Source organism: Anomalospiza imberbis, chromosome 11 (genome assembly GCF_031753505.1).
Source record: "Anomalospiza imberbis isolate Cuckoo-Finch-1a 21T00152 chromosome 11, ASM3175350v1, whole genome shotgun sequence".
In the NCBI taxonomy this organism is placed as follows: Eukaryota; Metazoa; Chordata; class Aves; order Passeriformes; family Viduidae; genus Anomalospiza; species Anomalospiza imberbis.
The window spans coordinates 10,226,870-10,249,860 of record NC_089691.1 but is presented as its reverse complement, the minus strand read 5'-3'; the positions used below and the strand labels follow the sequence as shown (position 1 = coordinate 10,249,860).

Genomic DNA, 22,991 nt, shown 5'->3' with positions numbered 1-22,991 from the left:
TCCCTAAAGTTAAATGAAAACCTCCTGAGTTTTAAGGAGACAAGAAAATTCATGTGACAGCAATCTTTTTTTCCCATTTATTCTTGAAAGTAATAAAATTTGAAGGATCTTAGAAAGTAATAAATATCTTGCATGTAAATTTTGCTGTTCCTTTTCTTTTTTTTTTTAATTTTAAGTATCTACTTGATTTCTGTGTATGTTTGTGTCTGAAGCTTTAAAAATGAAATACTTATCTATCCATCCATTTCTATTATGCAGAATAATACATGCATGACTGTAGCATAAGAATTTAATAGCCTAAATAATTCATGTTGCATGTCTGTGCCACACTGTTATGATATTTCTGTAGGAAATTTGTGGTTTACATAAGGAGATGTTACTTTTCTTCTAAACCATTTGCAGTGCTTATGAAGCAAAGAACAGAACAGATGTATAATTAATGTAAAAATTTGTGACATAGTTGTAAAAATAACATACAACATCACAGTCATAATACTGGGAGAAAAAGCATCATAAAGTGAGCAGTTTAGTTTGAAATTAACCTAATCTGCACACACAAGGGTTATCATTTGCAGATACAGATTTAAGAAGGCTGAAAAATACACATGGACCAGTCCTACATGGGCACAAGCGCCATTGAAACAGAAAATGTGTTTTCCAAGGTAACAGAGAACTTAGGGAGTAAACAGGGGACAGAAATTAAACAGAAAAAGGAAAGGACAGGAGAAATAGGCAGGGACTTTCTGATTCATGTGATTCATGCAGCTTCTGTCTAGAACTAGATCCAACAGTTCAGTTTATAGCCTAAAAAAAGCCAAAGAAATCTGCCCTGTCCTGGCAGGAGCAGGGTCAGTATCCGCTGAGCAGCCTTTTAACTCCTTTGGGCCTACTGTGTGACCTCAAAAGTCAAGTTCCATCTGTCAAATCACCCCTGATCTGTACACAACTAATTCAGAAAGGTGCCTAGTTCAGAACCAAACACATCTTTCAAAGCCATAAAATAAAATGGGGCCTTACAAGTAATTCTATGCCTTTGTCATTGCCTTTGTCCTGGCAATGTCAGATGGATTGTGTTTTGCTCTTTTCTAGTATCAGCAGCTTTGTTTATAATGTGAAGATTCCCTTAAAGGCAATTGCAGGTTAAAGTACCACCTGCAGAAAGCTCTTTGTAAAAATTGTTTATTGTTCTTGCTCTCCCTTTTTAACTAACTTTCCTTCTTCATTTGGGCAATACCCTTGTAGAAATCTGGTTCCTGCCAATAGTCCAAAAAAGATTCTCTAAGTGCTTTGAAAAGTTGAGGCAATTGGCTAAATTGGTGGTTTGCAATACTGGTTTTATTATTATTATTATTTTTTTTTCAAGACCAACCTTGTAGTAACTTAATGCTTACATTGATTTATATGTGACATTGGTGGGATGCTTAATCACATTTAATCATACCTTAGAAGTTCCACTTCATGATGGGGAAATGCAGTGACTCAGTTTGTGCTGCAGAATTTTCCAAAACCACATCCCACAAGTATGGAATAGCATGAGTACCACAGAAAACACAAGAACTGAACATTTTTGCACCTTCATGTTGATTTCCTTAGCATGCTGTTGAGCAAAGATTTAAAGGGCTAAAGTGAGGAATATATTTATTATTTCAGGTGGTGATTTGCTTATCAGCTGTGCAGTAGGCACTTTTTTCAGTACATTTCTGGGCTGCTGTGTGACAGGAATACTCCGTGGTAGTAGAACATTTGGCACCTCTGCATTGGTGATGCTATCATGCTCTTGCCCAGTTATACATTTTCCTTGTAGAAAGTGCAGTGTGGCAATGAAACATAAAAAAGAGACAGGCTTCTCTCCCTCATCTCCATTGCTTCTGGCTCTGGGATAAGAGAAGAGTAGAGGTACATGGGGAAAAATTTGGGCTGAAGCTGAGACTTACTTTATGCTGAAGTGAAGAATGATTAGAGGAAGGAAGGTGAGTATCTTTCCTCTCTATGAAACCATGGAAGCAAGGCTGATATGTAATTAATTTTGTACTAAAGTAAAGGGAAGAGACAGAAAGGTGACAGGGTGTTACATGAAAGAGCAGTAGCATTTAGAAGAGGAACTGTGAAATTCTGGATTTACCCTTGGGAGAGGAGGAGAAATCTGAAGAGTAGGGAACAATATGCTTTTTGAATAAGTTTCTTTGTATCTTGAAGGTGGGAGTTGGGTTATATTTCTTTTTCTAGAGTGAATTTACCTATGGAGTTAAATTATTCCTTGCAAAATTACATAGTGATAAAGAAGTGTATAATATTGTAATAGGGTTGATGGACAATCAAAGTGTTTTCTCAGATAATTGGCCTTGAGTCTGAGTATTACATTGATTTCAAAAATGACAAAGTTAGTTGAAAGTAAATTTCTTGATGCGATTAACAACTGGTATAAAATAAATCCAAGTTTATTATTAAGGAAGATTATGAGCCTGAAAGGAATCTGTTGCTGACATCTCAAACAGTAAAATCAGGATACTCCTTGAATGTTACCTTGAAACGAGTTCTATGTTTAAAAAGTCTCATATCTGCATGGAATTCAGGACTGGAGCATGTATCAAAACAGAGATTTTGAAGAGCAAGGTCAGTAGGTTTATTAGGCTCTTCAGGTCATTCCCTAGGCTTCTTTTGGTGATGAAATATTTCTTCTGAATAAAAACCTCCAATTAGGATAAATAACACTTTAAATCTACTATCTTTTTCTTATTATCCTCATGCTTAAATGATATGTTACATGCAAAGCCCCTAAGTTTTTTCCTTACCAATTTCAATTTTTTGTTGTATTTATAGTAAGCTCAGACTTGTTCTTTATTTATACAGAAAATTTTAACCATTGCAAAGAATATGTACCTTCTAGTACCTGTAGTTTATATTAGTTCTTTCCCAAACATGCATGCTTCATTTTGATCTGCATTTCTTTCATTGCTTGCTTGCATTGTCCATTCCCTGAAATTAAGGATAAGTAAGTCCATGTCTTCTCTGCGTGCTAAGATAGTTGGAGGACCTTCAGTTCGAAATACCATGAATTTCTGTAAAAAATCCTGTATGTTACCTGAATTTTCTATGTTTAATGTGCACTGCCTTAAACTACTTCTTTTTTCCTTGCCTGCTCTTTCAAGATGCCAATTAGGAATAATGGGAAGCAAGGGGTAGGCTAAGCATTGCAGTGCATCGTTGTTTCCATCTGTCTGTGATTATTGCAGCCAACAGTTGAAAGCACTCGGTGCCAGGTCGGGCTCCCATTGAAGTTAATGGGGTTTTTGCCATTAGGTTTGATGGGAGCTGGACTGGGCTCTGCACTGTTGTTGTTTTCATTGCCTTCTCTCTTGTCTGTGAAACTCCCACCCATCCATGCATGTGTTTGCCAGGTTTGTGCTGTTTTCACCTATGGGCTTGTTCCTCTGATGTTTCAGGTTAAGTATTAATGATAGGCTAAAAAGGATTATTGGGTAAGATGTCTGCTGAAAGCAGTTTCTTAGTTTATTAATCCCTCTTTTAAGATGACCTCTGCATCAAAAACAATTTCTTTCCTTTAAATTCTTTGTATCAAACTGCATTTGAGACATGTGGTGATACAGATATATACTATATGTATGTATGTATATACATATATATGTATATTTATATTTATACATGGACAAAGTGTGTGTATTTATATATAGAGAATGAGGACATGATTTGTTAAGAAATTGCCTATATATTCAAAATACACTGGACATAATGTGAATTTAATGAATTTCAAGGTGAGTTTTTGTTAAATTTGAAAAAACACCTTTAAAGGGGGGTCACTTTAATATGTAAAAACCCCCTTAATAAATCCCCTTCCCTTTCAGGACAACAGAATTTGGCTATGTAGATACTTTTGTTTCTTTTTATAATGCATCAGACAGGAATACCCATAATCCTTTTTAATGTAAACTTGAACTCCCTGACTGAAGAAGTAAAGCTCTTAAAGCTGTTTAAGTTATTGCCATCCTTATCTTTTTTGAAATATTGATTCTGAAGGCTCATGAAGCTGAAGAGGAGGCACGGATGAACCCAGAATTTGCAGACAGAATGAAACAGCTTGACAAGGAGGCCTCGTACTATAGAGAAGAATGTGGCAAAGCTCAGGCTGAGGTTGACAGACTTCTAGAAATACTCAAGGAAGTAGAGAATGAGAAGAATGACAAAGATAAGAAAATTGCTGAGTTAGAAAGGTAATTTTTGTATTGTCTTACATTGAGTAGAATTTTTGCTTACTTGATCTTCATTTCAGAAGCAGAGAAATTACAAGTGGAGTATGTTTTTTAAGAGGATATTTGTTATGCTTTGTAAAAGAAAAAAAAGGGCTACTTGAGAACTGCATCTCCTGTCAGCTGACTTCAGAAAAATGTAAGGTTTCCATTTTTTAATACTCTTCATAAAACAAGCATGTACAGGAAATGGCATGTGCAATTTACAGGCACAACAACCCCCCCAAAAAACCTATTGGGGAACAAGCCTGTCCTTTTAGTGACTGGTTAATCAAACCCGCCCCTACATGTTTCTTCAAGTGTGAACATCATCAGTCATTCTCAGAGGTCATGAAAAGTATTGGTAAGTATTTCTGACCCATCTCACGACTATTTAATAATAATAGTAACTATTTTTCAGTGTTCCCATAGTCTTTGTTTGCTTCAAAAGAATATTTTCTGATGTTGACCAGGCAGTGATTGTCTTGTTGCTGGGAAGATTGTAGAGACTTTCCATAATGGAGAGAGGAGGGTTTGGGGATTTGTTTGATGCCCTTTATAATTAAATAGATCTTGGAATCTTCTCCTGTATGGGGTCCTGCTATTTATTGGATTGATCTGTTTTCTTTGTTCTCTTCCTTTAATTGGACACTCTTGCTTGAATGAAAGAAGGAATTCTATGTTTTCAAATAATTTATATAATTGATTGTGATCAAGTCAGAAGAAAACTGTTTCATGGTTCCAAAAAAGAAGTTTAAGTGATTTCATTTTTGTGATCATTGCTATAGCTCCAGTCAAGACAAAGCACCCATTAGGGAGAATTACCCTGAAAGACAGGAACGTGTCAGAAATGCTGGTTACCTTGGGGGGGCAGAAAACAGCCAGCATGAAAAGAAAGATGTGTAGAGCACGTTTTACTGAGGATGACTTAGCAACCTTCACAGCTACCTGCTGCCAAAACTTGTTACTCTTTGCAGATGTTTTGTAAAGTTCAGTAATGGTTAAGTGTCATGAGAATGGAGATCTCAAGTTCAAAGTGAGAGAAGATTTATATTTAAAATAGAGCTGATTATTTACATAAGGACAAGTTCAATTGGCAGTTGTCTCTCTCAGCACATCAGAGTTTAGAATACTCAAGTGTTTGCATCTATTTTAATGTGTAAAGGAGGTCTCAGAGGAAGTGAATAATCACGAGTGGTCACTTTGTGCACCATGTCTGTGAGCTCTGCCTACACTCTCCAAAATCCTAAAGCAGCAGATTGGAAAATACTCCACAGTTAGAGGTTTTGTGTGGATGAGAAAGTGCTGCCTTTTCCATTCAGTGGTGCAGGGGCAATTACAGACCCAGACTTGTAATGCAGCAACTCCAGGTGTTACCACCAGGTGTAAACAGCAACTGATCCCCTCCTTGCACTGTAACACTGAATTATTGTGTGACACCAGGCTCATTAGTAGGCACAGTAATCTTGGGTTCAAGAGGATAATCTTAAGACCTTTATTAGATAGCAATCATGAAGGAGTTGAATGTTTGAATATTAAAATGACAAAATTAAAGGATGATCATGATGGTCATGATGAAGTACTGAAGCTTGTGAGCTTAAATTTCTGGAAATGTTAATTTGATTTAAATACTTAATATAAAGAGAGATAAAGAATTTATAGAGAGCAGTAAATTAATTTGAATTGAGAATTATTGATTACAAAACAATTACAAAAATACAAGGAACTAAGTGGTCTAGAGGTACTGGTACAGCATTGTCAGCATGCAATCTGTTCCTGTTGTCTTAGAATCCTGTAATGGGCGAGAATTTTCTATTTTTGTCTTCATTTTCTTTTCAAATTTGTTATACTCTTAGCAGTAAATTTTGGGAGCACCAATTTCTAGTCCGTTATTGCTGATGAGGGTGTTGACTTTAACTTCTCAGAAAATAATGTGGTACTGCTGAGTGAACACAGACTTTTGAAGAGAATGTACCGTACTTAGAATGTGATGGAGTGGTTAAACTTTGCTATGGACATTTAGCGTATGTTTGACATTTCCTCAAACTTCAGATGCAAGGGCATCTCTGGGGTCCTGTAGGAAAATGAATGTGACATTAAAATGCATTCATTCATTCATGGCTTGCTGGGATCCACGTTCACTGATATGCCAACATCTTTATATTGCAAGATAATTGCAACAACATAAATTTTCAAAATATATCAATATAAATTTCTGAGGAAGTGATACTCTAGACTATTGCAAGCTGTGGTATCCTCACAATATTTGTTATATTCACATAGGAATTCTTCAACATAATGAGGTGTGCTTGTATAAATAAGTTTGAAAAGTAAAATTGGTTGTAATAAAGTTATTATTTACAAATTCAAACAAAATTTAAAACAAGGAGATGAATACTAATGTTCTACTAGACAGAAAGTATTGACACATGAAGTGTCAAAAACTTAGGAGTAGAAATATCTTCTTTGAGATATGGGCAGTTAAATTTGTAAGTGTGCTACTTGGCAGATGAACATTATTAATAATTATTAAGAAGTCTTCATATGAATGGTAATTCTTTTGGTTTTAATGTGATTTTCTTGGCTCAGAAACTATCACACTTCTGAGCGTCACCACTTCAGATTAATGTTATTGCTCATATAAAATCATGATGGTCTGTTTCTTTAATTACTCTCCCTATATTAACTTTTTATTTTACAGTTTCTTATTACTACACAGGAGAAACTACTCCTTCTTCTATACTTAAGCTATTTGATAACTTTTATTACAATTTTCACAATTTATCTATTTATAATTAAAAAAAGTTTAAAATCAAATGCAAGCTATTACATTTAATGTATAACGTGCTTTTGTTAAATTTAGCTTGCTGATTTTCTTTGGTTTTCTTGATGAAGGTAATGTAGTTCAGGGTTTTTGGTTTTTATTTTTGTGAGGGTTTTTTTTTTTTTTAATAATGTAAGTGAAACTGGATAAGGTAGTGATCAGCTCAAGTTTTAATGCAAAGAGCCTCACCAAGGAGCAGGAGCTGCAGCTGAAACAGAACTGTCAGGATTGAAGGAGTGTATTGTTTAAAGCTTTTATTAATAGTGTTAGAATGAGAAGTATGTTTATGAAATGTGATAGAGAGTTTGAATCACAAAAAGAAGTGAAATACAGTGGCATAAAATGCATGTTTGTGAAGATAGAACGAGTAAGGCTGCCTGACATAAAGTAAGGATAATCCTTGATACAGTTCAGGAAAAGAAAGATTGGGTGAATTTGCTTATGGCTGTGTCATTATGAGCCATCTAAATAATGAAGCAGAGATCTAAATAATGAGGAGTGAATCCTGATATGTCAGAATAAATATCTGCAGTAAGGATAGGAAGGTATTAATGTCATCAGGTGCTGGCAAGGCTCTGTGTGGAACTCTGCTGTGTACTTCTGATCAGTCATATGCCTGGAAGTTGAATTAAAACTGGCAACAGGTGCAGAGAGGGTTGGTAAGAAGGAATGAAGTGCTCATGACACAGGAGGAGTCTAAGCAACAGTGGTTTGTTTCTCTGGTAAAACAAAGCTCTATAGGGATGCTTGTTCTGTGCAGGTATGGGAAGGGGCAAGCACTGCAGGGAAAGAAGAGTGATTTCAGTGAAAGAGCACTGGCACATAGTACAATATAAATTATCCATTGGTAAATTTAGACTGAAAAGAGAAAGAAAGTGATGACAACATGGTGAAGATTGCAAAATCTTAGATCCATGTTTCTCCAGTGGTATGTGAGATACTTGGTCATTTGCTTGGCTAAGTATAGCTTCTCAGCAAAGATTTCAACAATATAAAAGTCCATTTTAAAATATTATACTAACTATGAGACAAACCTGTTTGTTCTTAAACAAGAAATTGTTTTTTGTTTTTGTTATCTACTTCTCATGTGCAGTGGGTTTATAACACTATAGATGTGTATTCAAGCTCTTGGGGTATTCAGTCTAAATTAATTCATTCTGAATTGATTTGGATTTGAATTCTCATGAAGGTAAGTCTACACAGCAGTGACAAGTCATTACACAAGAGACAAAACATCAGCATGTGGAATAATTACTTTTATGGCTGAATAAGTACTTTTATGGCTGTTAAATATGCTCCTTTTCCTAAATGCACAAAATGCTGTGTGTCAGAGACTGATTTAAGGACTAGTCCGGCTGGGTGGGGATTGTTTTGGCCTTAGTTTTTTGAAAAGGGTGTGTTAGTTCTTTTTTAACAAATAAAGTTATGAAAAATCAGAGTATTTTCAGGCTGAAGTATTCTCTTCTTCATACTGAATTAAAAATTTGCTGTCAGCACTGGAAGGGGCTGCATTTTGTGGGTGGGGTGGTGTGTCAAATCTTCACCATTGATTATTAGCTACAGTGCTTTGTGAACTTCTAAATATCTTTGAACAAGTTGCCAAATTGTTTAGCTGCTTTAACTTCCATTGGAAGACATGATAAATGAAGGTCACCAGCCTATGACAGTTCAAATGAAAGACTTTGTGGCATATGATGAGATGTTTGTGGGGCAGCAACTGCTGCCAATATTCATCCAATTTATTTGTTCTATTTGGTGTGTATGTGAATTTGGAATTTGGATGGTTGTAAATATGGATGTCTTTCTGCTGTCCAATGGCAAGACACCCTTTTGATTTAAAGTTTTTCTTCAGTGCACAGGAAGGATGTAGCTCTGCAGAAATTTCATTTTAGTTCTTGCTTTTCCTTCCCTTCCCTTTCCTTTTTCTTTTAATAATCTGCTAATATAACATCTGCTTGTTATATTTTTAAAGAACTAATGTGTTCCTCCCTTTATTCTCTTTTGCTGTCTTCCTCCCTATCTGTTTTTCTCCAAACTGCTGCTTTCATCCCTTCTCCAACCAGCTTGACTTCCAGGTCAGTATTTTCTGCTCTCCTACTTAATGCTCCTTCCACAATGAAGGTTTTCATTGATGCTTCATTTATTTGGTTGTTTTGATTCCACATTATTGACTTCTGTTTGTATTTTGTTGTTTTTATTCTGCTTGCCCCTGTTGTGAAGTTTTTGGTCATGTCGTTTCCAGACCAGAAACTTTCCAGTAAATTAATCTTTTTCTTGAACGCCTAGAAGAAAAAAAAATGTTTATTAACAACATATTCAATTCATATGTTGTTTTGTGTGAAGATATTTTCTTCTTTTGGTTTTGCTTACGTTCTCTTTGTTAAGGGAGTCCAACATTGGGGATAACTTTTTGGTAGATAACCCAACCCAGCAGGTAATGAACAGTGACAATTGTGGACAGAGAGATTTATACCGAAGATCAGAGGCTTATTCTTAATACTTTGCCACCTCCCTTTTTACTGCTTACAAACAGAATATGAGGCGTTGCAGTGGTTCAGAAATTTTTAGCTGTTTTTGCTGGCCAGAATCTGGATCAGCACATAACTGTAAAGGAGTTGTCTGTATGTGTTTTTATGCTGTGTTTGTATATAACCTCATCTAGTCAGGTTTGTGTTTTAAATTCTTCCAGGTTGTAGATTAGTTTAGCTGTCATTTGTCTTTGCACACTGTTTCTAAGTAAACTTTTCAAGTGTTACATGTCTTGTGGTGCTTGTTGGAAGTAAAAATTGATCTGGTTGACATTTTTTTTCTCTTAGTAGGCCTTGATGTTAATTTTCTTTCTCATGCTTATGGGTGGCTGTAAATTGTAAGTTAGCAAAGCCTTAAAACATTTTTTGATGTTTTCTCTTGTGCTTCTCCGAGCACAATTCACAGTTCTGACATGTCAGAGAAGTCTCCGACAGGGATGTCTTCAACCTGCGCAGCTAAAGATGGCTCATTGCAAAAAGATGACAAAGCTTTTTTTCCTCTTGATGTGCTTTAGAGCCTGTCACAATCACAAGTTACTTTCCACCTGAAAGGTTTTGTTTCTGAAATTTGGAGCTTATCGCTTGCAGTAAAGAATTGGATGAACTCTAAATTTACTGTCTGTCTACAAGGGATATTTATTACACTCAGATTGTGAAAATACTTCAGCAATTTATTTTCAGAATCTCTCTTTCTTCCAGAAGTTAATGAAATGCATTTATTATAGAGTTGGCCATGATGAAATTATTGTCTGAATGTGACCACTTTGCATTTCTATCAGAGCATACTCAACATTGATTGAAAACCTCTATAGCTCAAGAGAGCCTAAAGAAAGGTATTATGCTATGTGGTTGTCATTATGGTTGATTTCACTGGAATTCAGTGATTGGTATGCAGAAACATTTATTCAGCAGTTGGAGGTGCAATTTCTGTTATGTTTTATTGACCTAAAAAGCCAACTGACCTTGTTGAAGCAAACTGTCTGCATAACCCTGGCAACTTCCATCCCTAGAGTCCCAGATAAGTTGTAGAGTATGATTAGAATTTATTGTGGGCATTCAGTGAAGTGTTAAGTTTTCTCAGCTTGAATCTTCATTAAGGTCAAAACTTAATTTAAGAAACAGATCAATTAATTTCCATAATTTCTGCTGATCAGTATGTTCTTAGCTGTCATTTTAGTCATCATACTCCTGTGAGGTTTTTATGGTTAGGAAAATGCTGCATCTGTTTTATAGCATGCTAGGCTAGCAATACTGATGACAAACAAGAAAATAAAATATATTGGCATAATGCCCTCATGTGCACCTGCCTGTACAAGATAAAAATATTCTGAGTACAGTCATCAGTACAGTGACATCCCCACGCCTTTTGGTTACAGCAGGTTATATACTCCCCACACTTTTCTACCGGCAGATAAGCAGGAGATGGGTGTTTTTTCCATGTGAATTGTACTGAGTAGTGCTAGAAAGTTTCCCACCAGCTCTGATGTTGGCCTTCCTAATTGTTTCCGTGGGAGGCCAGAGCTCAGTGAGATGTGCAAGGGAAGGTTCAATGGAGTTTTAAATTTAACCTACAAGCCATCCACAGTTTTGTCAAATGTCAGTTTGATGGTTCCAAGGGCAGAGTGATATGTTGTTCAAAGATAATGTCCCTGGAGAAATGGAGATAGTGTACTACTGAAAACTGAGAGAATCTGTGATATACGTTACTCTTCTGAGAGACTGGTTATTCTGAGTGAGAAACATAGTTGTCACGTTGGATAACAGGCAGATTGCTGACATGTCATTCTCTTTTAGTCTGTTTGCTACGTATGCAGAACCAATGTTTTAGCATTTAAACATTTTGAAAGAGCTGACATTTTGAGGTGAGATGATATATATTTATCTGATTTTATGTGTGAAGTTTTGCAAATTTCATTTTTTAAGAAATAGTAAAGTAGAAAGTTTATTTCTTTGGTATTTTACTTTAAGGGAAAAAAGGAAAATATTATATTACAAAATAAGCAGAAATCATAACGATGAACAATAAAGATGGGCCCTAGGACAAGATGATGCACTACTGTTCAATTTCATCCCACTTACTACTGAACTTGTCAGCCTTGTTCTGGACTTTCCCTTTCAGTTTGCTGAAAGCCATGCAAAGGTTAAAATAGAAAGGAATTATTTAAATAAGGAAGGATGTTTTGTAATTTGATTTGCTTTTTTTGAGTTTTGATTTGGAGGTATATTCCATAAAGTAAATTGTTATGCAGAATGAAGTGCATATAAGGAGGAAAGAGCTCTACCTCACTGAAGGAAAAATACCAACTTTGGATTTGGTTGGATGTGACACCACAACTCTGTATGGGGAAGAGAGAACAGAAGGATCTGTTACTCTTCCCTTTCATGGTAACTGATTGAAGACATCAATATTTCTTATGCTTCTCCAGACCTGCTGCCTCCACTAGTTTTCCTCAGAGGCAACATCCAGAGGGTAGATTTCTCTACCTCTTGAACGTGTGCATGAAGTAGCCCCAGAGCACTCCCAGGGGATATTGGTGACTGCTGGGCTCAGTGCTGTCAGGATTCCCTGAGCATGGTGGAGGGGTGTGTGGTGAAGAACCATTGTGAGATAGCGCAGCTTGCCCTTAAAAAGCTGTTACTGAAAAGAGACAGGGGCACTAAATTTAGGAATTGGGCTGTTGGTACAACCACTCCTTCCACTCATATTGTTTGCTTTCACAATGCAGGAGCAACGTGACCGTGCTCTGATCTGAATTTATAATAAGAGGAAGTTTGTATGTCTAAACAAGAATCATACAAAGAGTACCTGATTTATTTGGAGGTCTGAAGAAATTACTGCAAAAGCTTTATGGAAAGCTTGATTTATGTATTGGATGATAATGGCTGGATTGATCCTGAGAACTTCTAGGGTGAGCCAGGAGTTGCAGTCAAAAGATTTGATCCAGAAGGAAATTGCAATGAAACGTGGAGTGCTGCAGAGGAGGTGTGATCCCGATTGCTGTCAGGCTGGGCTGGACATGCTGTGGAGCAGTTGGATGCAGAGAAAAACTGGAAAGAGTCAGGAGCTGCTTTTTCTGTTTTTTTTTTTTTTTTCATTTGTTTGTGTGGAGATGCTTTGTTAGTTTGGTAATTTGAAGAAAAAAGCTTTTCTGGACTACAGCTGGGAAGGACCTGATGGAGCAGTAGCAGGGCTGCAACTTCTTGGTTGCACATTTCAGGCAATAAATTATTTCCAGTAACTGGTTACAGTTATTGCTAATGGTCTCAATTAATAAAATAGCTGAGCAAGCAATTGCCATATTAAATCAGATCAAATATCCTTCTCATCTAGCGTGCTGTCATCAGCAGTGCTTTTTGTTTTTTTTTTAAAGAAGAACATCAGAAGAAAATACACGACAATCCTTGGTGTAGGAGAGAGATGTGTGACAGATGAGTCTTCTGGTACGAATTTCACACATGTTCATGTAAAGTGTCATCCAGCAGGAATGTGCTGAGGAAGACAGCAGTGCTGGGTCGGAGTTTCCGTGGTTGCAGTGCAGATCTGCCTTGAAACAAAGTGACATGAACCATAGTTTGGAACAGGATTTTAGTACGTCTCTTTCATTCATGCGTTATCCTCACGTGGATATTTCTAGCATCTCTCCAGGGCTTTGGAGGGAACTGTGTCAGACTAAACACTTCTTAAATAAAGATTTTGGAAAACTTCCCAGAGTGTGTGTTAGGAAAACCCTTCCTCCCACATTTTTGCCTGTGAGGTGAGAAATGTTTCAGTGACTTCTGTGACGCTGGCTTGATTTCTACCAGGCAGAGTTCTCGGTTGTCCCCGGACAATAATATTGTTTTGTGGTGCATCTGGGGGCAAAACAATTGTCTCACTGAAAAATTGTCATAATATGAGTATTAAGAAACCTGAAGCCAGCCTTCAGGCAATTGAAGTGATGAGATGTAAAAGTGGGGGGAGTGTAAGGGGATGGGAAGAAGGGGGTTTTTGAGATCTACAAGTCTCTGTGGGCTACAAGTCTGCTCCTTGCTTGGAACTGAAATAGCTATCTAAGCTATCAGTAATAGGAGTTGGGAATGTAATGAAAATACTGAATATACTAAAATTCACTTATCTTAGCTGCTAATTCTGCATTCAACTCGAAAATTAGGGATATAGGAATTAATTTTTTTTAGATATTTAAAAGTTATTTTAATATTAGTTGGTTTAGGTTATTTTTTCGTCCCATGTTTGTATTGGTAATTTTGTTTCCAGTTCTTTCTATCAAAGAGATGTGGAGAGAACAGAGGGGTACCTGCCAGTTCTGATGCGCAGATGAACTGTGATGTGGAATTTCCCAAAGTCTCGGTATCAGGTGAATGGCAGAGAGAAGAGCAAGCATCCTTCTTCAGTCAGAGATAATATTAAGTTATTGTGACAGTATTTTCTCAGGCATGTGAAAAATAGTGGCCTTTATTACTTAAAGTCAGTTTGGCCAAGGTTAACCAGAGAGAATTACCTGCCTCCAAATTCTCATGCTCAAAAGGCACTAAAATTTTACTCAGTTTTCATAATCTGCTTTCCTATGGCAAAGTCTTAATGTCCTGTTAACCTTCGTGGCAGCCGGGGAGATCCAGCCACAGGCTGATAACATTTTCCTGTCTCTCCAGGGGACATCCAGTCAAGCTTGCTTTCTCATCCCAAATGATAATAGATGTGCTAAGGAAGCTGAGCTACTTCCCTTTATGTCACTGTAGAATAGATTTTTTTTTTTTATTTACAAGATCAAATAGCATAATTGTAAAAATGAAATTTTGTGGGGTTACATATTATGTTGTCACACAGGTTAGGAGTTTAAGCAATTGTAAAGGGAGTTGAAGTCTTGCTCCTGCTCCTTTGCAGTGGGAAAGAGAGAGGGGAAAAATGTAGTTCTTTTAAAGAGAAAAGGAAAGAGAGGGAATAAGGTCTGCTAGATTTTCTGATTTTGAATTATGAGTGCAAGAAGGGCAATGCTGAGACAGGATATATAGGATTTTTTTTTTCTATAGGATGGCAATAGGTTAGTCAGATATGCAGAGAAAGGAATTCCTTGAGATTTGGGATGACATGTTCCTTCAAAGTGATGTGGTCTTTATGACAACAGACATGTAAAGAATTGTTGATTTTGCTTGTTTTCTTTTGAGTATGTTTAACAAAACCAAGGAATACTTATTTATTTATCTCTTAAGAAGTTTTCATTCAAAGCACTTCCCCATGACTATGTAGTGGTCTGTATTAATCTGTGAACTTTTTAAAGGGTCTTTGACTATAGGAGTATTTCTACTTTTAATGTTTAAATTTGACAGACCAATTAATTTCTTAATGATTGGGATAGTTTATTTTGTTTATTCATTTAAGGTATTTAATTTGCTATCAGTGTGATAATTGTATTACTTAACAAAACTAAAATAAGAAAAGCTATAAGGAGACACCAGATTTTAAAAGATGTCTTGGACACCAATAATTCTTTAGATTATATGATCTTGATTGGGAAAAAAAAAACTAACATAAAAGTTTTAAATGTAAGTGACAGCACAGAAAGTCACTGCTTAGTTTTTTTATTATCATATTATAAAACTTACAGTGACTATGTCTAGCTTATAAAATCAATTCAGCAGTCAAGCATGGGGGCTTTCTTTTAGAAAAAATTGCTTTTGTTCAAGATTTGTTTTCTTTGTTATATTAAAAATTCAGCCTGTCACAAGTAGAGATTTTCTTATCCTGATAATATCTATTTTCTACAGAAAAATCCATCTCTGGGCTGTAAGTGAATAAACAGTGTCCTTGTTTGTGTCAGGAATGTGTCTGTCAGTACCCCTCTTAACATCTTTTGTGGTGATTTTAGTCTCTCAAAGTCCAACCCAGCTTTGTTTTTCAGGTTTATAGATAGGTAGTAACAAATGCATTTGTATTCCATGAAAATGCCAGAAACAATACTGAACTTGCTTATATCTTAATAAAATTCTAGCTTTTGCATTTCAATGAAATTAGACCTGAATTTTGAAGCATTGCCCTTATGCTGGTTTAGTCATGACTCAGTGAAGCACCTGCCTAGACTCTTTCTTAAGACAGTGAGAACTGACCTGCTAGGAATATTTGTACTGGGTCTTACTGAAGTAATGTCATTTGGAATGGACATTCACATGGTTGGGATTTACAGGATCAGGTCTTCTGCATGACTAGCTGCTGAGACCCAGAGTGCCCAGTAAAATATTAAGATTTGTTTCATTAATCACATACATGAATTCTTTGTAAAAGTGTGGACTATTTATAAAGGAGAAAGATATAATAATTTTAAGTAATGATTATGTTAATATTCTACTCAGTGCTTGCCTAGAACACTGGGTGATGTTTGTTTATTTAAAATAAGTGTACTATATTGAATTTTAAACCATATTTTGATGCTTTCTTAATTTATATAGATTAATTGTTTTGACTAAATCGTATTTCATAAAATAGATCTGGTTGGTTTGGTTTGGAGTTGATTTTTTTTTTTTTTTTCCTTTTTTCTGTCAAAACATTCTCTGCACTCTGATTTTTTTTATCTTTTATTTGCTGAGGAGCCCAGCTTCCTAACACACTGCAGAATTTTTTGATTGACTTGCAGACAGCTGGTCTCATTGCAATGCTGTTTAAAGTGATTAAAATTATTGCAGAGACATATTCCTTTAGAAAATGTTACAGATTTTGGTCTTGGGAGTATTTTGCATGTCTGCATTTTTGGGATGCTTTGGGGGGAAAAAACCTTTATGAAATAGAGTAAAGGCTATACTAACATGTAACACTTATTTTTGGCTGACATTACCAGCTGTGTGGCCAAGGTACCCAGGTGGCTAATTAAAGCAGGGAATTTAATGAAATAGTGTGATTTTCTATAGCTATCAGAGATGAAAGCATTGGAGGTTAGACAACACACACTACTGTAAAATAAAATCTAAATGTACTCACTTATATGCAAAAACTTAGTGTTTAATATTTGTCTTAAAAATTTGAACCAATTTGAAGGCATTACATGTCCTATAGTTAGACTGTGAGATCAATTTGTGTGCTACTCCAGATCAAGAAGCCCCAAACACGGTTAAAGTGTAGTCATTGCAGTCACATTCATAGCAGCAGAAACGAAGTGGTGCCACTGTTTTGCTGGTTATATTTCTGCTGGCCCAGGGTCTGGGTGTCCATGGCACTGATGTCTGTTTGCTACAAAGACATTGCAGTTCAAAGATTAACTAGAATGAAAAGTGTGTTCGAGGTAAGGGCATCTCGCTGTTTGCTCAGGAAGATTGATGGGCTCTAAGTCCTTTGGAGAGATAAAACTAAAGGGCTCTTTGAGGATGTTTTGTCTTTTCCTGTCGTGCTTGGATCAGTGATGCACTAAGTGTATCTAAATATTTAGCCTCTATTTAGTCATAGAAGATGGTTCTTCAGCAGCACAGAAGTCAGAGCTGCTGCAGTCTGTTGACTCCAGCACTGGCATTCTGAGGCCACTTTCCTCAAAAAATTGTTGGATGCTGAGAAAACCAGAGGTATTGGCATTGCTGTCGTTTAGATACCTGATTTTAAGTGTAGGGCCCAGTTGAGGTGCAAATTGATTACTGTGGAGCATTCTGTGTGTTGAGAAAGATTATAAAAAATTATCCCAAGTCAGAAAGGTGCAGGAAGAGGCTGATTTTTATGGAGTAGCATATCTAAGGTGAATGTATTTCAGTTAAGAGCAATGGCTTAATCTAGGTATAACAAATGAGAAAACTTAATGAGCAGTAAGGTAGCCTCTAGAAGAGTTATGTTACTTTATATTGTAAGAGTTATGTTACTTTTTATTATCTTTTTCTCTTCTTTAGGAGTGAGAGAATGTCTAATGTACTAAAAGAATAAGATTTTAGAAATTTTTCTTTTTCCTGGTGTTCATCTCTTCTTTATTAACTGCCCGTATTATGGGTATCTTGTATTTATCTGGCATGGGGTGTTTGCTGGATACTGCATATTTTCATATCTCTGATAATGAATTATCAAAAGAGACAGGAGATGCCAAGGATATCATCCTTTACTTTGTAATTCTGGAACAGAAATAATTTCCTTTTTAAATTTTTAAAAAATTATTTTACACTATTCAAGGTATGTTTATATTCTAGCTCTGTTTTCAAGACAGTTTAGTTTCACTCTGACTTATTTTTTGTTCCTAAGCTGCTAGATATTCTATAACAGTTGCTGACTGGCTTTAACCATAGGGACACAAACAAATGTAAATTTAGTATCTGAAAAACTGTCATTAATCCTCCTTTTTAATGTTTGGCAAAGATTAAGCATCTGTGCAGAGAGTTAGTCATCTCTGCTGCTTTTTTAGTTTGCTTTGTTTCTTAAATGTTTATGAGCTCAGAACATCATTTCTTTAAGCCAAGTGTAGTGTTGGCACTATTTCAGTGTACTGTGGGCTTGAGTGCTTCAGAACTGGTTTGTAGCCTGGCTTTCCAGTTCTGTGAAGTTTGTAAAATCACAAATGCAGCAGAGTGGTGGGTTTTAACTAGCTTGGGATGACTGTAATGTCTGGCTTAGAGATTAACCTAAAAGAGAATAGATAAATAATAATAAATTTAACCCTAAAAGAGAATAAATGCCTGACTTCAAAATGAACTATTACAATGTGGACAATGAGAGAGGTGTGCATTTCATCTTCCTGCTCTGAGGCAATTACACTATCAGAAAATGCTACATAAGCAAAAATTATTAACTTGTGATGGTAAGAGGTATTCTGCTGAGCAGACCCCTGAAATGTACACTTCAGATTTCAAAGATGTGTCTTAAGCAGTAGTCTTTCAATTATTTTATTCTGTCTAATGAATTTTGTGGTGTTAGAGCTTTAAATTCAAGCAGTGTAGCAGAAAAAATGAAATGAATTCCACATGATAAAGAGTAATGTAGACATAACTGTGCATATCAGCATTGTTGCTAGTAAGCTATGTGAATATTTTATTATATGTCCTCTGTGGTCAAGGCATATATTTTATGCTGATTGGGTACTCTTCCCAAATATTTTTCTATTTCTCATGCATATTTTTTACTTATCCTAATCTTCTATTTTATTCAAAAGCATTTTAGAAACAGTAGAGCCACATGAAAACATACCAGAGCAAGCAACTCAAAAATTCTACTGGACCAAGGATTGTATTTGATATTTGCTATTAAAAAAAAAAAAAAGAAGCTGGTGGGAAATATGTTTTTGTACTTATGTGCTGCACTGTACTCCCCCAGTATTTTTAATGCAAGCCTAAAGAAAAATCCTCAGCTGGGCTTTTTAACTGTAGCATTTTCTGTTCATTTCCATAGGTATGTAGCCAGTTGTGGCATAAAGAGATTCTACGACAGAGCTTTCTTTTACTTCCTTCTCTTCAAGATGTTGCCTATCACAGGCACCAGATGTTTTTCCTTTGCAGCTTTACCATGTTCTGCTTTTCAGTGTGGTATTAGAGAAGCTGAAAGTGGGAAGTTGTGTCAGGCACGGGTGATGAAAGAAGCAGCTAGTGTTGGCATAAAATGGAACTTCTTATAGAGATTAAACGCAAATGAATTTATCATTTACTCAACATGAGATTGGAAACCAATTCATGTTTTAACAGCACAAAGCCATATTGCACCACCAAAATTTCTGCCAAATACATTTATATATGAAGTTGTGGAAGTGGTTTTTTTTTTCCAATATTCATTTTGGTTTTATGCTGAATAAGTCTGTGCTTACAATTATGAGACAGACTCATGACAGGGAACCGATTTTCACTTGAAGCTGCAAGCAAATTACCTATGTTTGAACTAATTGTCCATGCTTTTTTTTCATGGGCCAAGTTTATGGCACTTCTTTTTAGTTGTAAATGACTGGGTTTTCTCTAATGTGCTATATTTACAAAGTTTTACATGAAGTGTCTTTTGAGAATTTTTAATTTTTTTTTATGGCACATTTATTGATTGCAAATTAATTGTTAATTTTTGATCATTAATAAATAGTGAAAAAATAAATAATGGTAGGACAAAGAAACCAGTGATAGAAGTAAATATTGAATGACCCAGTTTCTTTAGCATAATAAAATCTGTGCAAGAAATGTATTCTATAACTTTTTTCACTGCTTCTGATGTGGAAGCAAAGGAGGGATTTTCAGTGATCCTTTTGGGCATTGAATAATATTCTCTTCACTTGCCACAGTAGGATTAGTGAGTAGATCTCATTAGGAATTTGCACGTGACTTTTATTTTTTGTAGATAAAAGGGAGCAAATTCCTCCATGTCAAGGAAAGTCTGGAAAATAATATCTAAGAATTCAAGCAGGTAGGAAGTATTACTGCAAGGATATGTTTTCATTACCTGACAGACAAAATTAGTTTGCCTTCTTTCTTAAAAAGGTGTATGCTATTCTCAGAACTGCTTCTGGTAACTTAATGAATAACATCTGCAAGAAGAGATAATTCAAACTGAAAAAATTAATTCTTTTTTATTAATACAATCTTAACAAAAGAAAACATGTAAGGGTGGCAAAGATTGTTTCATTTACTTAGGAATGGCTCATAAATTGGTTTGTTGATTATCTTTTTTTTAGAAAGAGGTCCCATTATAAAAATGATAGAAATGTTTTTTTCATTTACAAAGCTATTTGAAAAGGCATCCTTTATTCTTCATGGCATATTTATGACCTGACCTACTCCATCGCACTTTAATCCACCTAAACACTGTATTTTTAGTCCAGGTTTTAAAAAATATAATTTTGCAACATACATTAGTCACCTTCTGCTTCCTTTAAAATTAATACCTGAAGCACCTATTAAAATTGTTCTTGAATGCAGTGTGTGTAAGGATTGTTGGGTAATCTCCCTCTTTCAACAATTTTTCTACACAGAGCTCAGAATATGTATGTGTTTTTGTGAGGAAATCTTAAAAAGGGGGAAATCTTGTAAGCCCAAATAATTTCTCTACCACTCTATAATTGAAAGCTGTTTTGATATGCCATCTTGCAAACAAGATGTTACAACTTTATTGTTACAACTGATGCTTGGAAAACTTGTGTCTTTTGGAGAATCGATGTCCTGTGTTGTAGTGACAAAATTAATCTCTATTGCAAAAGAAGTGGTTGCAGTCATTAACACTAATGGGTGTGTGTGTGCAATTCTTAGACATATGAAGGACCAAAACAAGAAGGTTGCCAATCTGAAGCACAATCAGCAATTGGAGAAAAAGAAGAATGCACAGTTGTTGGAAGAAGTTCGTAGGCGAGAGGACAATATGACTGACAACTCTCAACATTTACAAGTGAGTTTATTTTTTAGTTTTTTTAAAGCTATCTAAGAATATACACTTTTGCTCCAGAATCTGTAATGAATCTGTTCAGACAAAGAGCTGATGGTTCCTTCCTATCCTATCAGAGGATGCACTGCTGACCTCAGTTGTATCCATGAAATATTTGCCATTTAGGGTAAAGAAAGAACCAACAGAATTTGAAGATGCAGTACAGTTCTACATCAGCAAATGTTTTTGTGACAGTTGGAAAGAAAAGGTTCAAGTATCTCTTCTATATTTCAGATAGACTTTGAGCCTTATTCATGGAGAATTTCTACAGTTTGAAAGTTATGAATTTTGGTGGTTGAGAAATGAATGTTCTTAAACTGATCTGTTTAAGTGATACATTACATACCAGGGAGCTTGTATTGAAGGCCACAAATTTGATGCTTGACTTAAGAAGTATTCTCTGAGATCTGAGTGTGAAAAACCACAAAGAGAAGTGCTGATTTCTGTTGACAACATCAATGTCTCCATGCCCAGCGTTTATAGGCAATTTACAGTGCAAAATATCAATTTTGCCTTGATCTGGTTAATATAATGTGTTTCTGGAAAATTTCCAGTGGATGGAATTTGACCCTCTCATGCTTCATATGGTTGTATTTCTCATGTGTTCCTATATGCAAAATGGAAAAATTAACACCACATCTCTCTTTAGGCTTGTGTTGGTGAAGCTTTATGTCAGAATCAAGTTCAGGAAATGATACATTATTTATGCATCTGTGCAGTGTTACGTTTACTTTACAGCCTTGGTCATTACATACTGATTGCATCACCATGCATTCCACTGCACAGGATAGAGCAATAAAAGCTTGTGAAGGATTTGGTCTGCCAGTATGGTATATCAAAATAAAATTTCAGTGTTGAGCAGCTACTTGTATTTATATTGGTTCAGTAAAGAGAATAAATTAAGCTTATTTTTCAGTATTGTTTTGGAAATCTATTACTGTGGGGTGATGACTGGAGAATAGAAGCCATTCTCAGGATCCTTGATGTAACTGCTGTACTTGGAGCTTTCTGCTTGTGAGATGAGATTGGGTCTAGCAAATGGAGGTGGTGTGGCTGAATGGCTTGAATTTAGAAAGAAAATACCTGTCTGGTGCATAGTTCTTCTGTTCCATTCACTTCTTGTAAAGCATCTATGCACTAAGAACAGTTTGTGAAAACCAGTTAACCAAGAACAGTTATTTCTTGTTACTCTGTCTTAAAATGTCAATATTTTAAAATGATGTCCTTCAACATATTACTTTCAGTAATGTATATGTTAGGTAATGTATTACATTCCCAGTAGCTGCGAGAGGCACAGGAAAAAGGGAGCCTTGGCTGTCCGATTGCTGGTAGGGATGATCCTGCCTTCTCTGCCATACAGGCAATCAGCTGCTCTTATCAGTTTGCTGCTACAAATGGCTGTTGTATTTCCTCTGCCAAAGACTTGCCATTTCCTTGGCTTATTTCTTCTCAAACATTTCTTAACACTGAAGAGTGTGTGGAAGCTTGAGTTGCCCTGGGATTGCAAGATTTTGCGAGGTTTTGTTGCTCTACAAAAACACTGTAGTGAATCTTGCAAATAAAGTGAATGCTGTGACATTGAATAGTCATGTCACAGTGCAGGTGACATGACTAATGTACATTTATTCTGCTGATAGGAAAGTATTTTTGTTTAAAGTTTTTCAGTGTTACAGTTTATTTGTTTTATATGTGTAAGGTAATTACAAATGCTAGGTGAGAGCATCAAGTCTTGTTATATGAATCTGATAAGCAGGTGATTGACTTGTTGAAAAGCCAAACAAATTGTAAAGCTGCGGTAAATTAGTCTTGGTATAGAAAAGATTTTTTTTTTACATTTTTTTAAGAAAACCTTTCTTCCTTCATGGAGTTGTGTAAAAAGTAACAGCAGTTATCTAAGGATTTAAATGAGGCAGCATTTTTGGGGAGACAAATGCTGTGACATACATGATATACTTTGAAAAAAAAATCTAGGAGTACTATGCATCTGCTAATTAAATACAGTATTAGCTGGTGTTTCAATAAATGTTTAATTAGCATCTTAGTAAACCATAGGG

The 22,991-nt window shown here is 35.7% G+C and overlaps 1 protein-coding gene across 16 annotated transcripts in view; it reads left to right on the top strand.

Annotated features, from left to right (window-relative positions):
• Positions 1-22,991, top strand: part of ERC2 (ELKS/RAB6-interacting/CAST family member 2) — a 414,962-nt gene that overhangs the window by 160,075 nt on the left and 231,896 nt on the right. For 7 of the 16 annotated variants that reach the window (XM_068201794.1, XM_068201809.1, XM_068201797.1 and 4 more), the window contains 4 exons: positions 3,150-3,179; positions 4,036-4,229; positions 9,132-9,143; positions 20,766-20,901. In XM_068201794.1, the coding sequence (XP_068057895.1) occupies positions 3,150-3,179; positions 4,036-4,229; positions 9,132-9,143; positions 20,766-20,901 (372 nt within the window). The remainder of the gene's footprint in view (positions 1-3,149; positions 3,180-4,035; positions 4,230-9,131; positions 9,144-20,765; positions 20,902-22,991) is intronic. The other 9 variants (XM_068201803.1, XM_068201799.1, XM_068201807.1 and 6 more) reach the window with 3 other exon arrangements.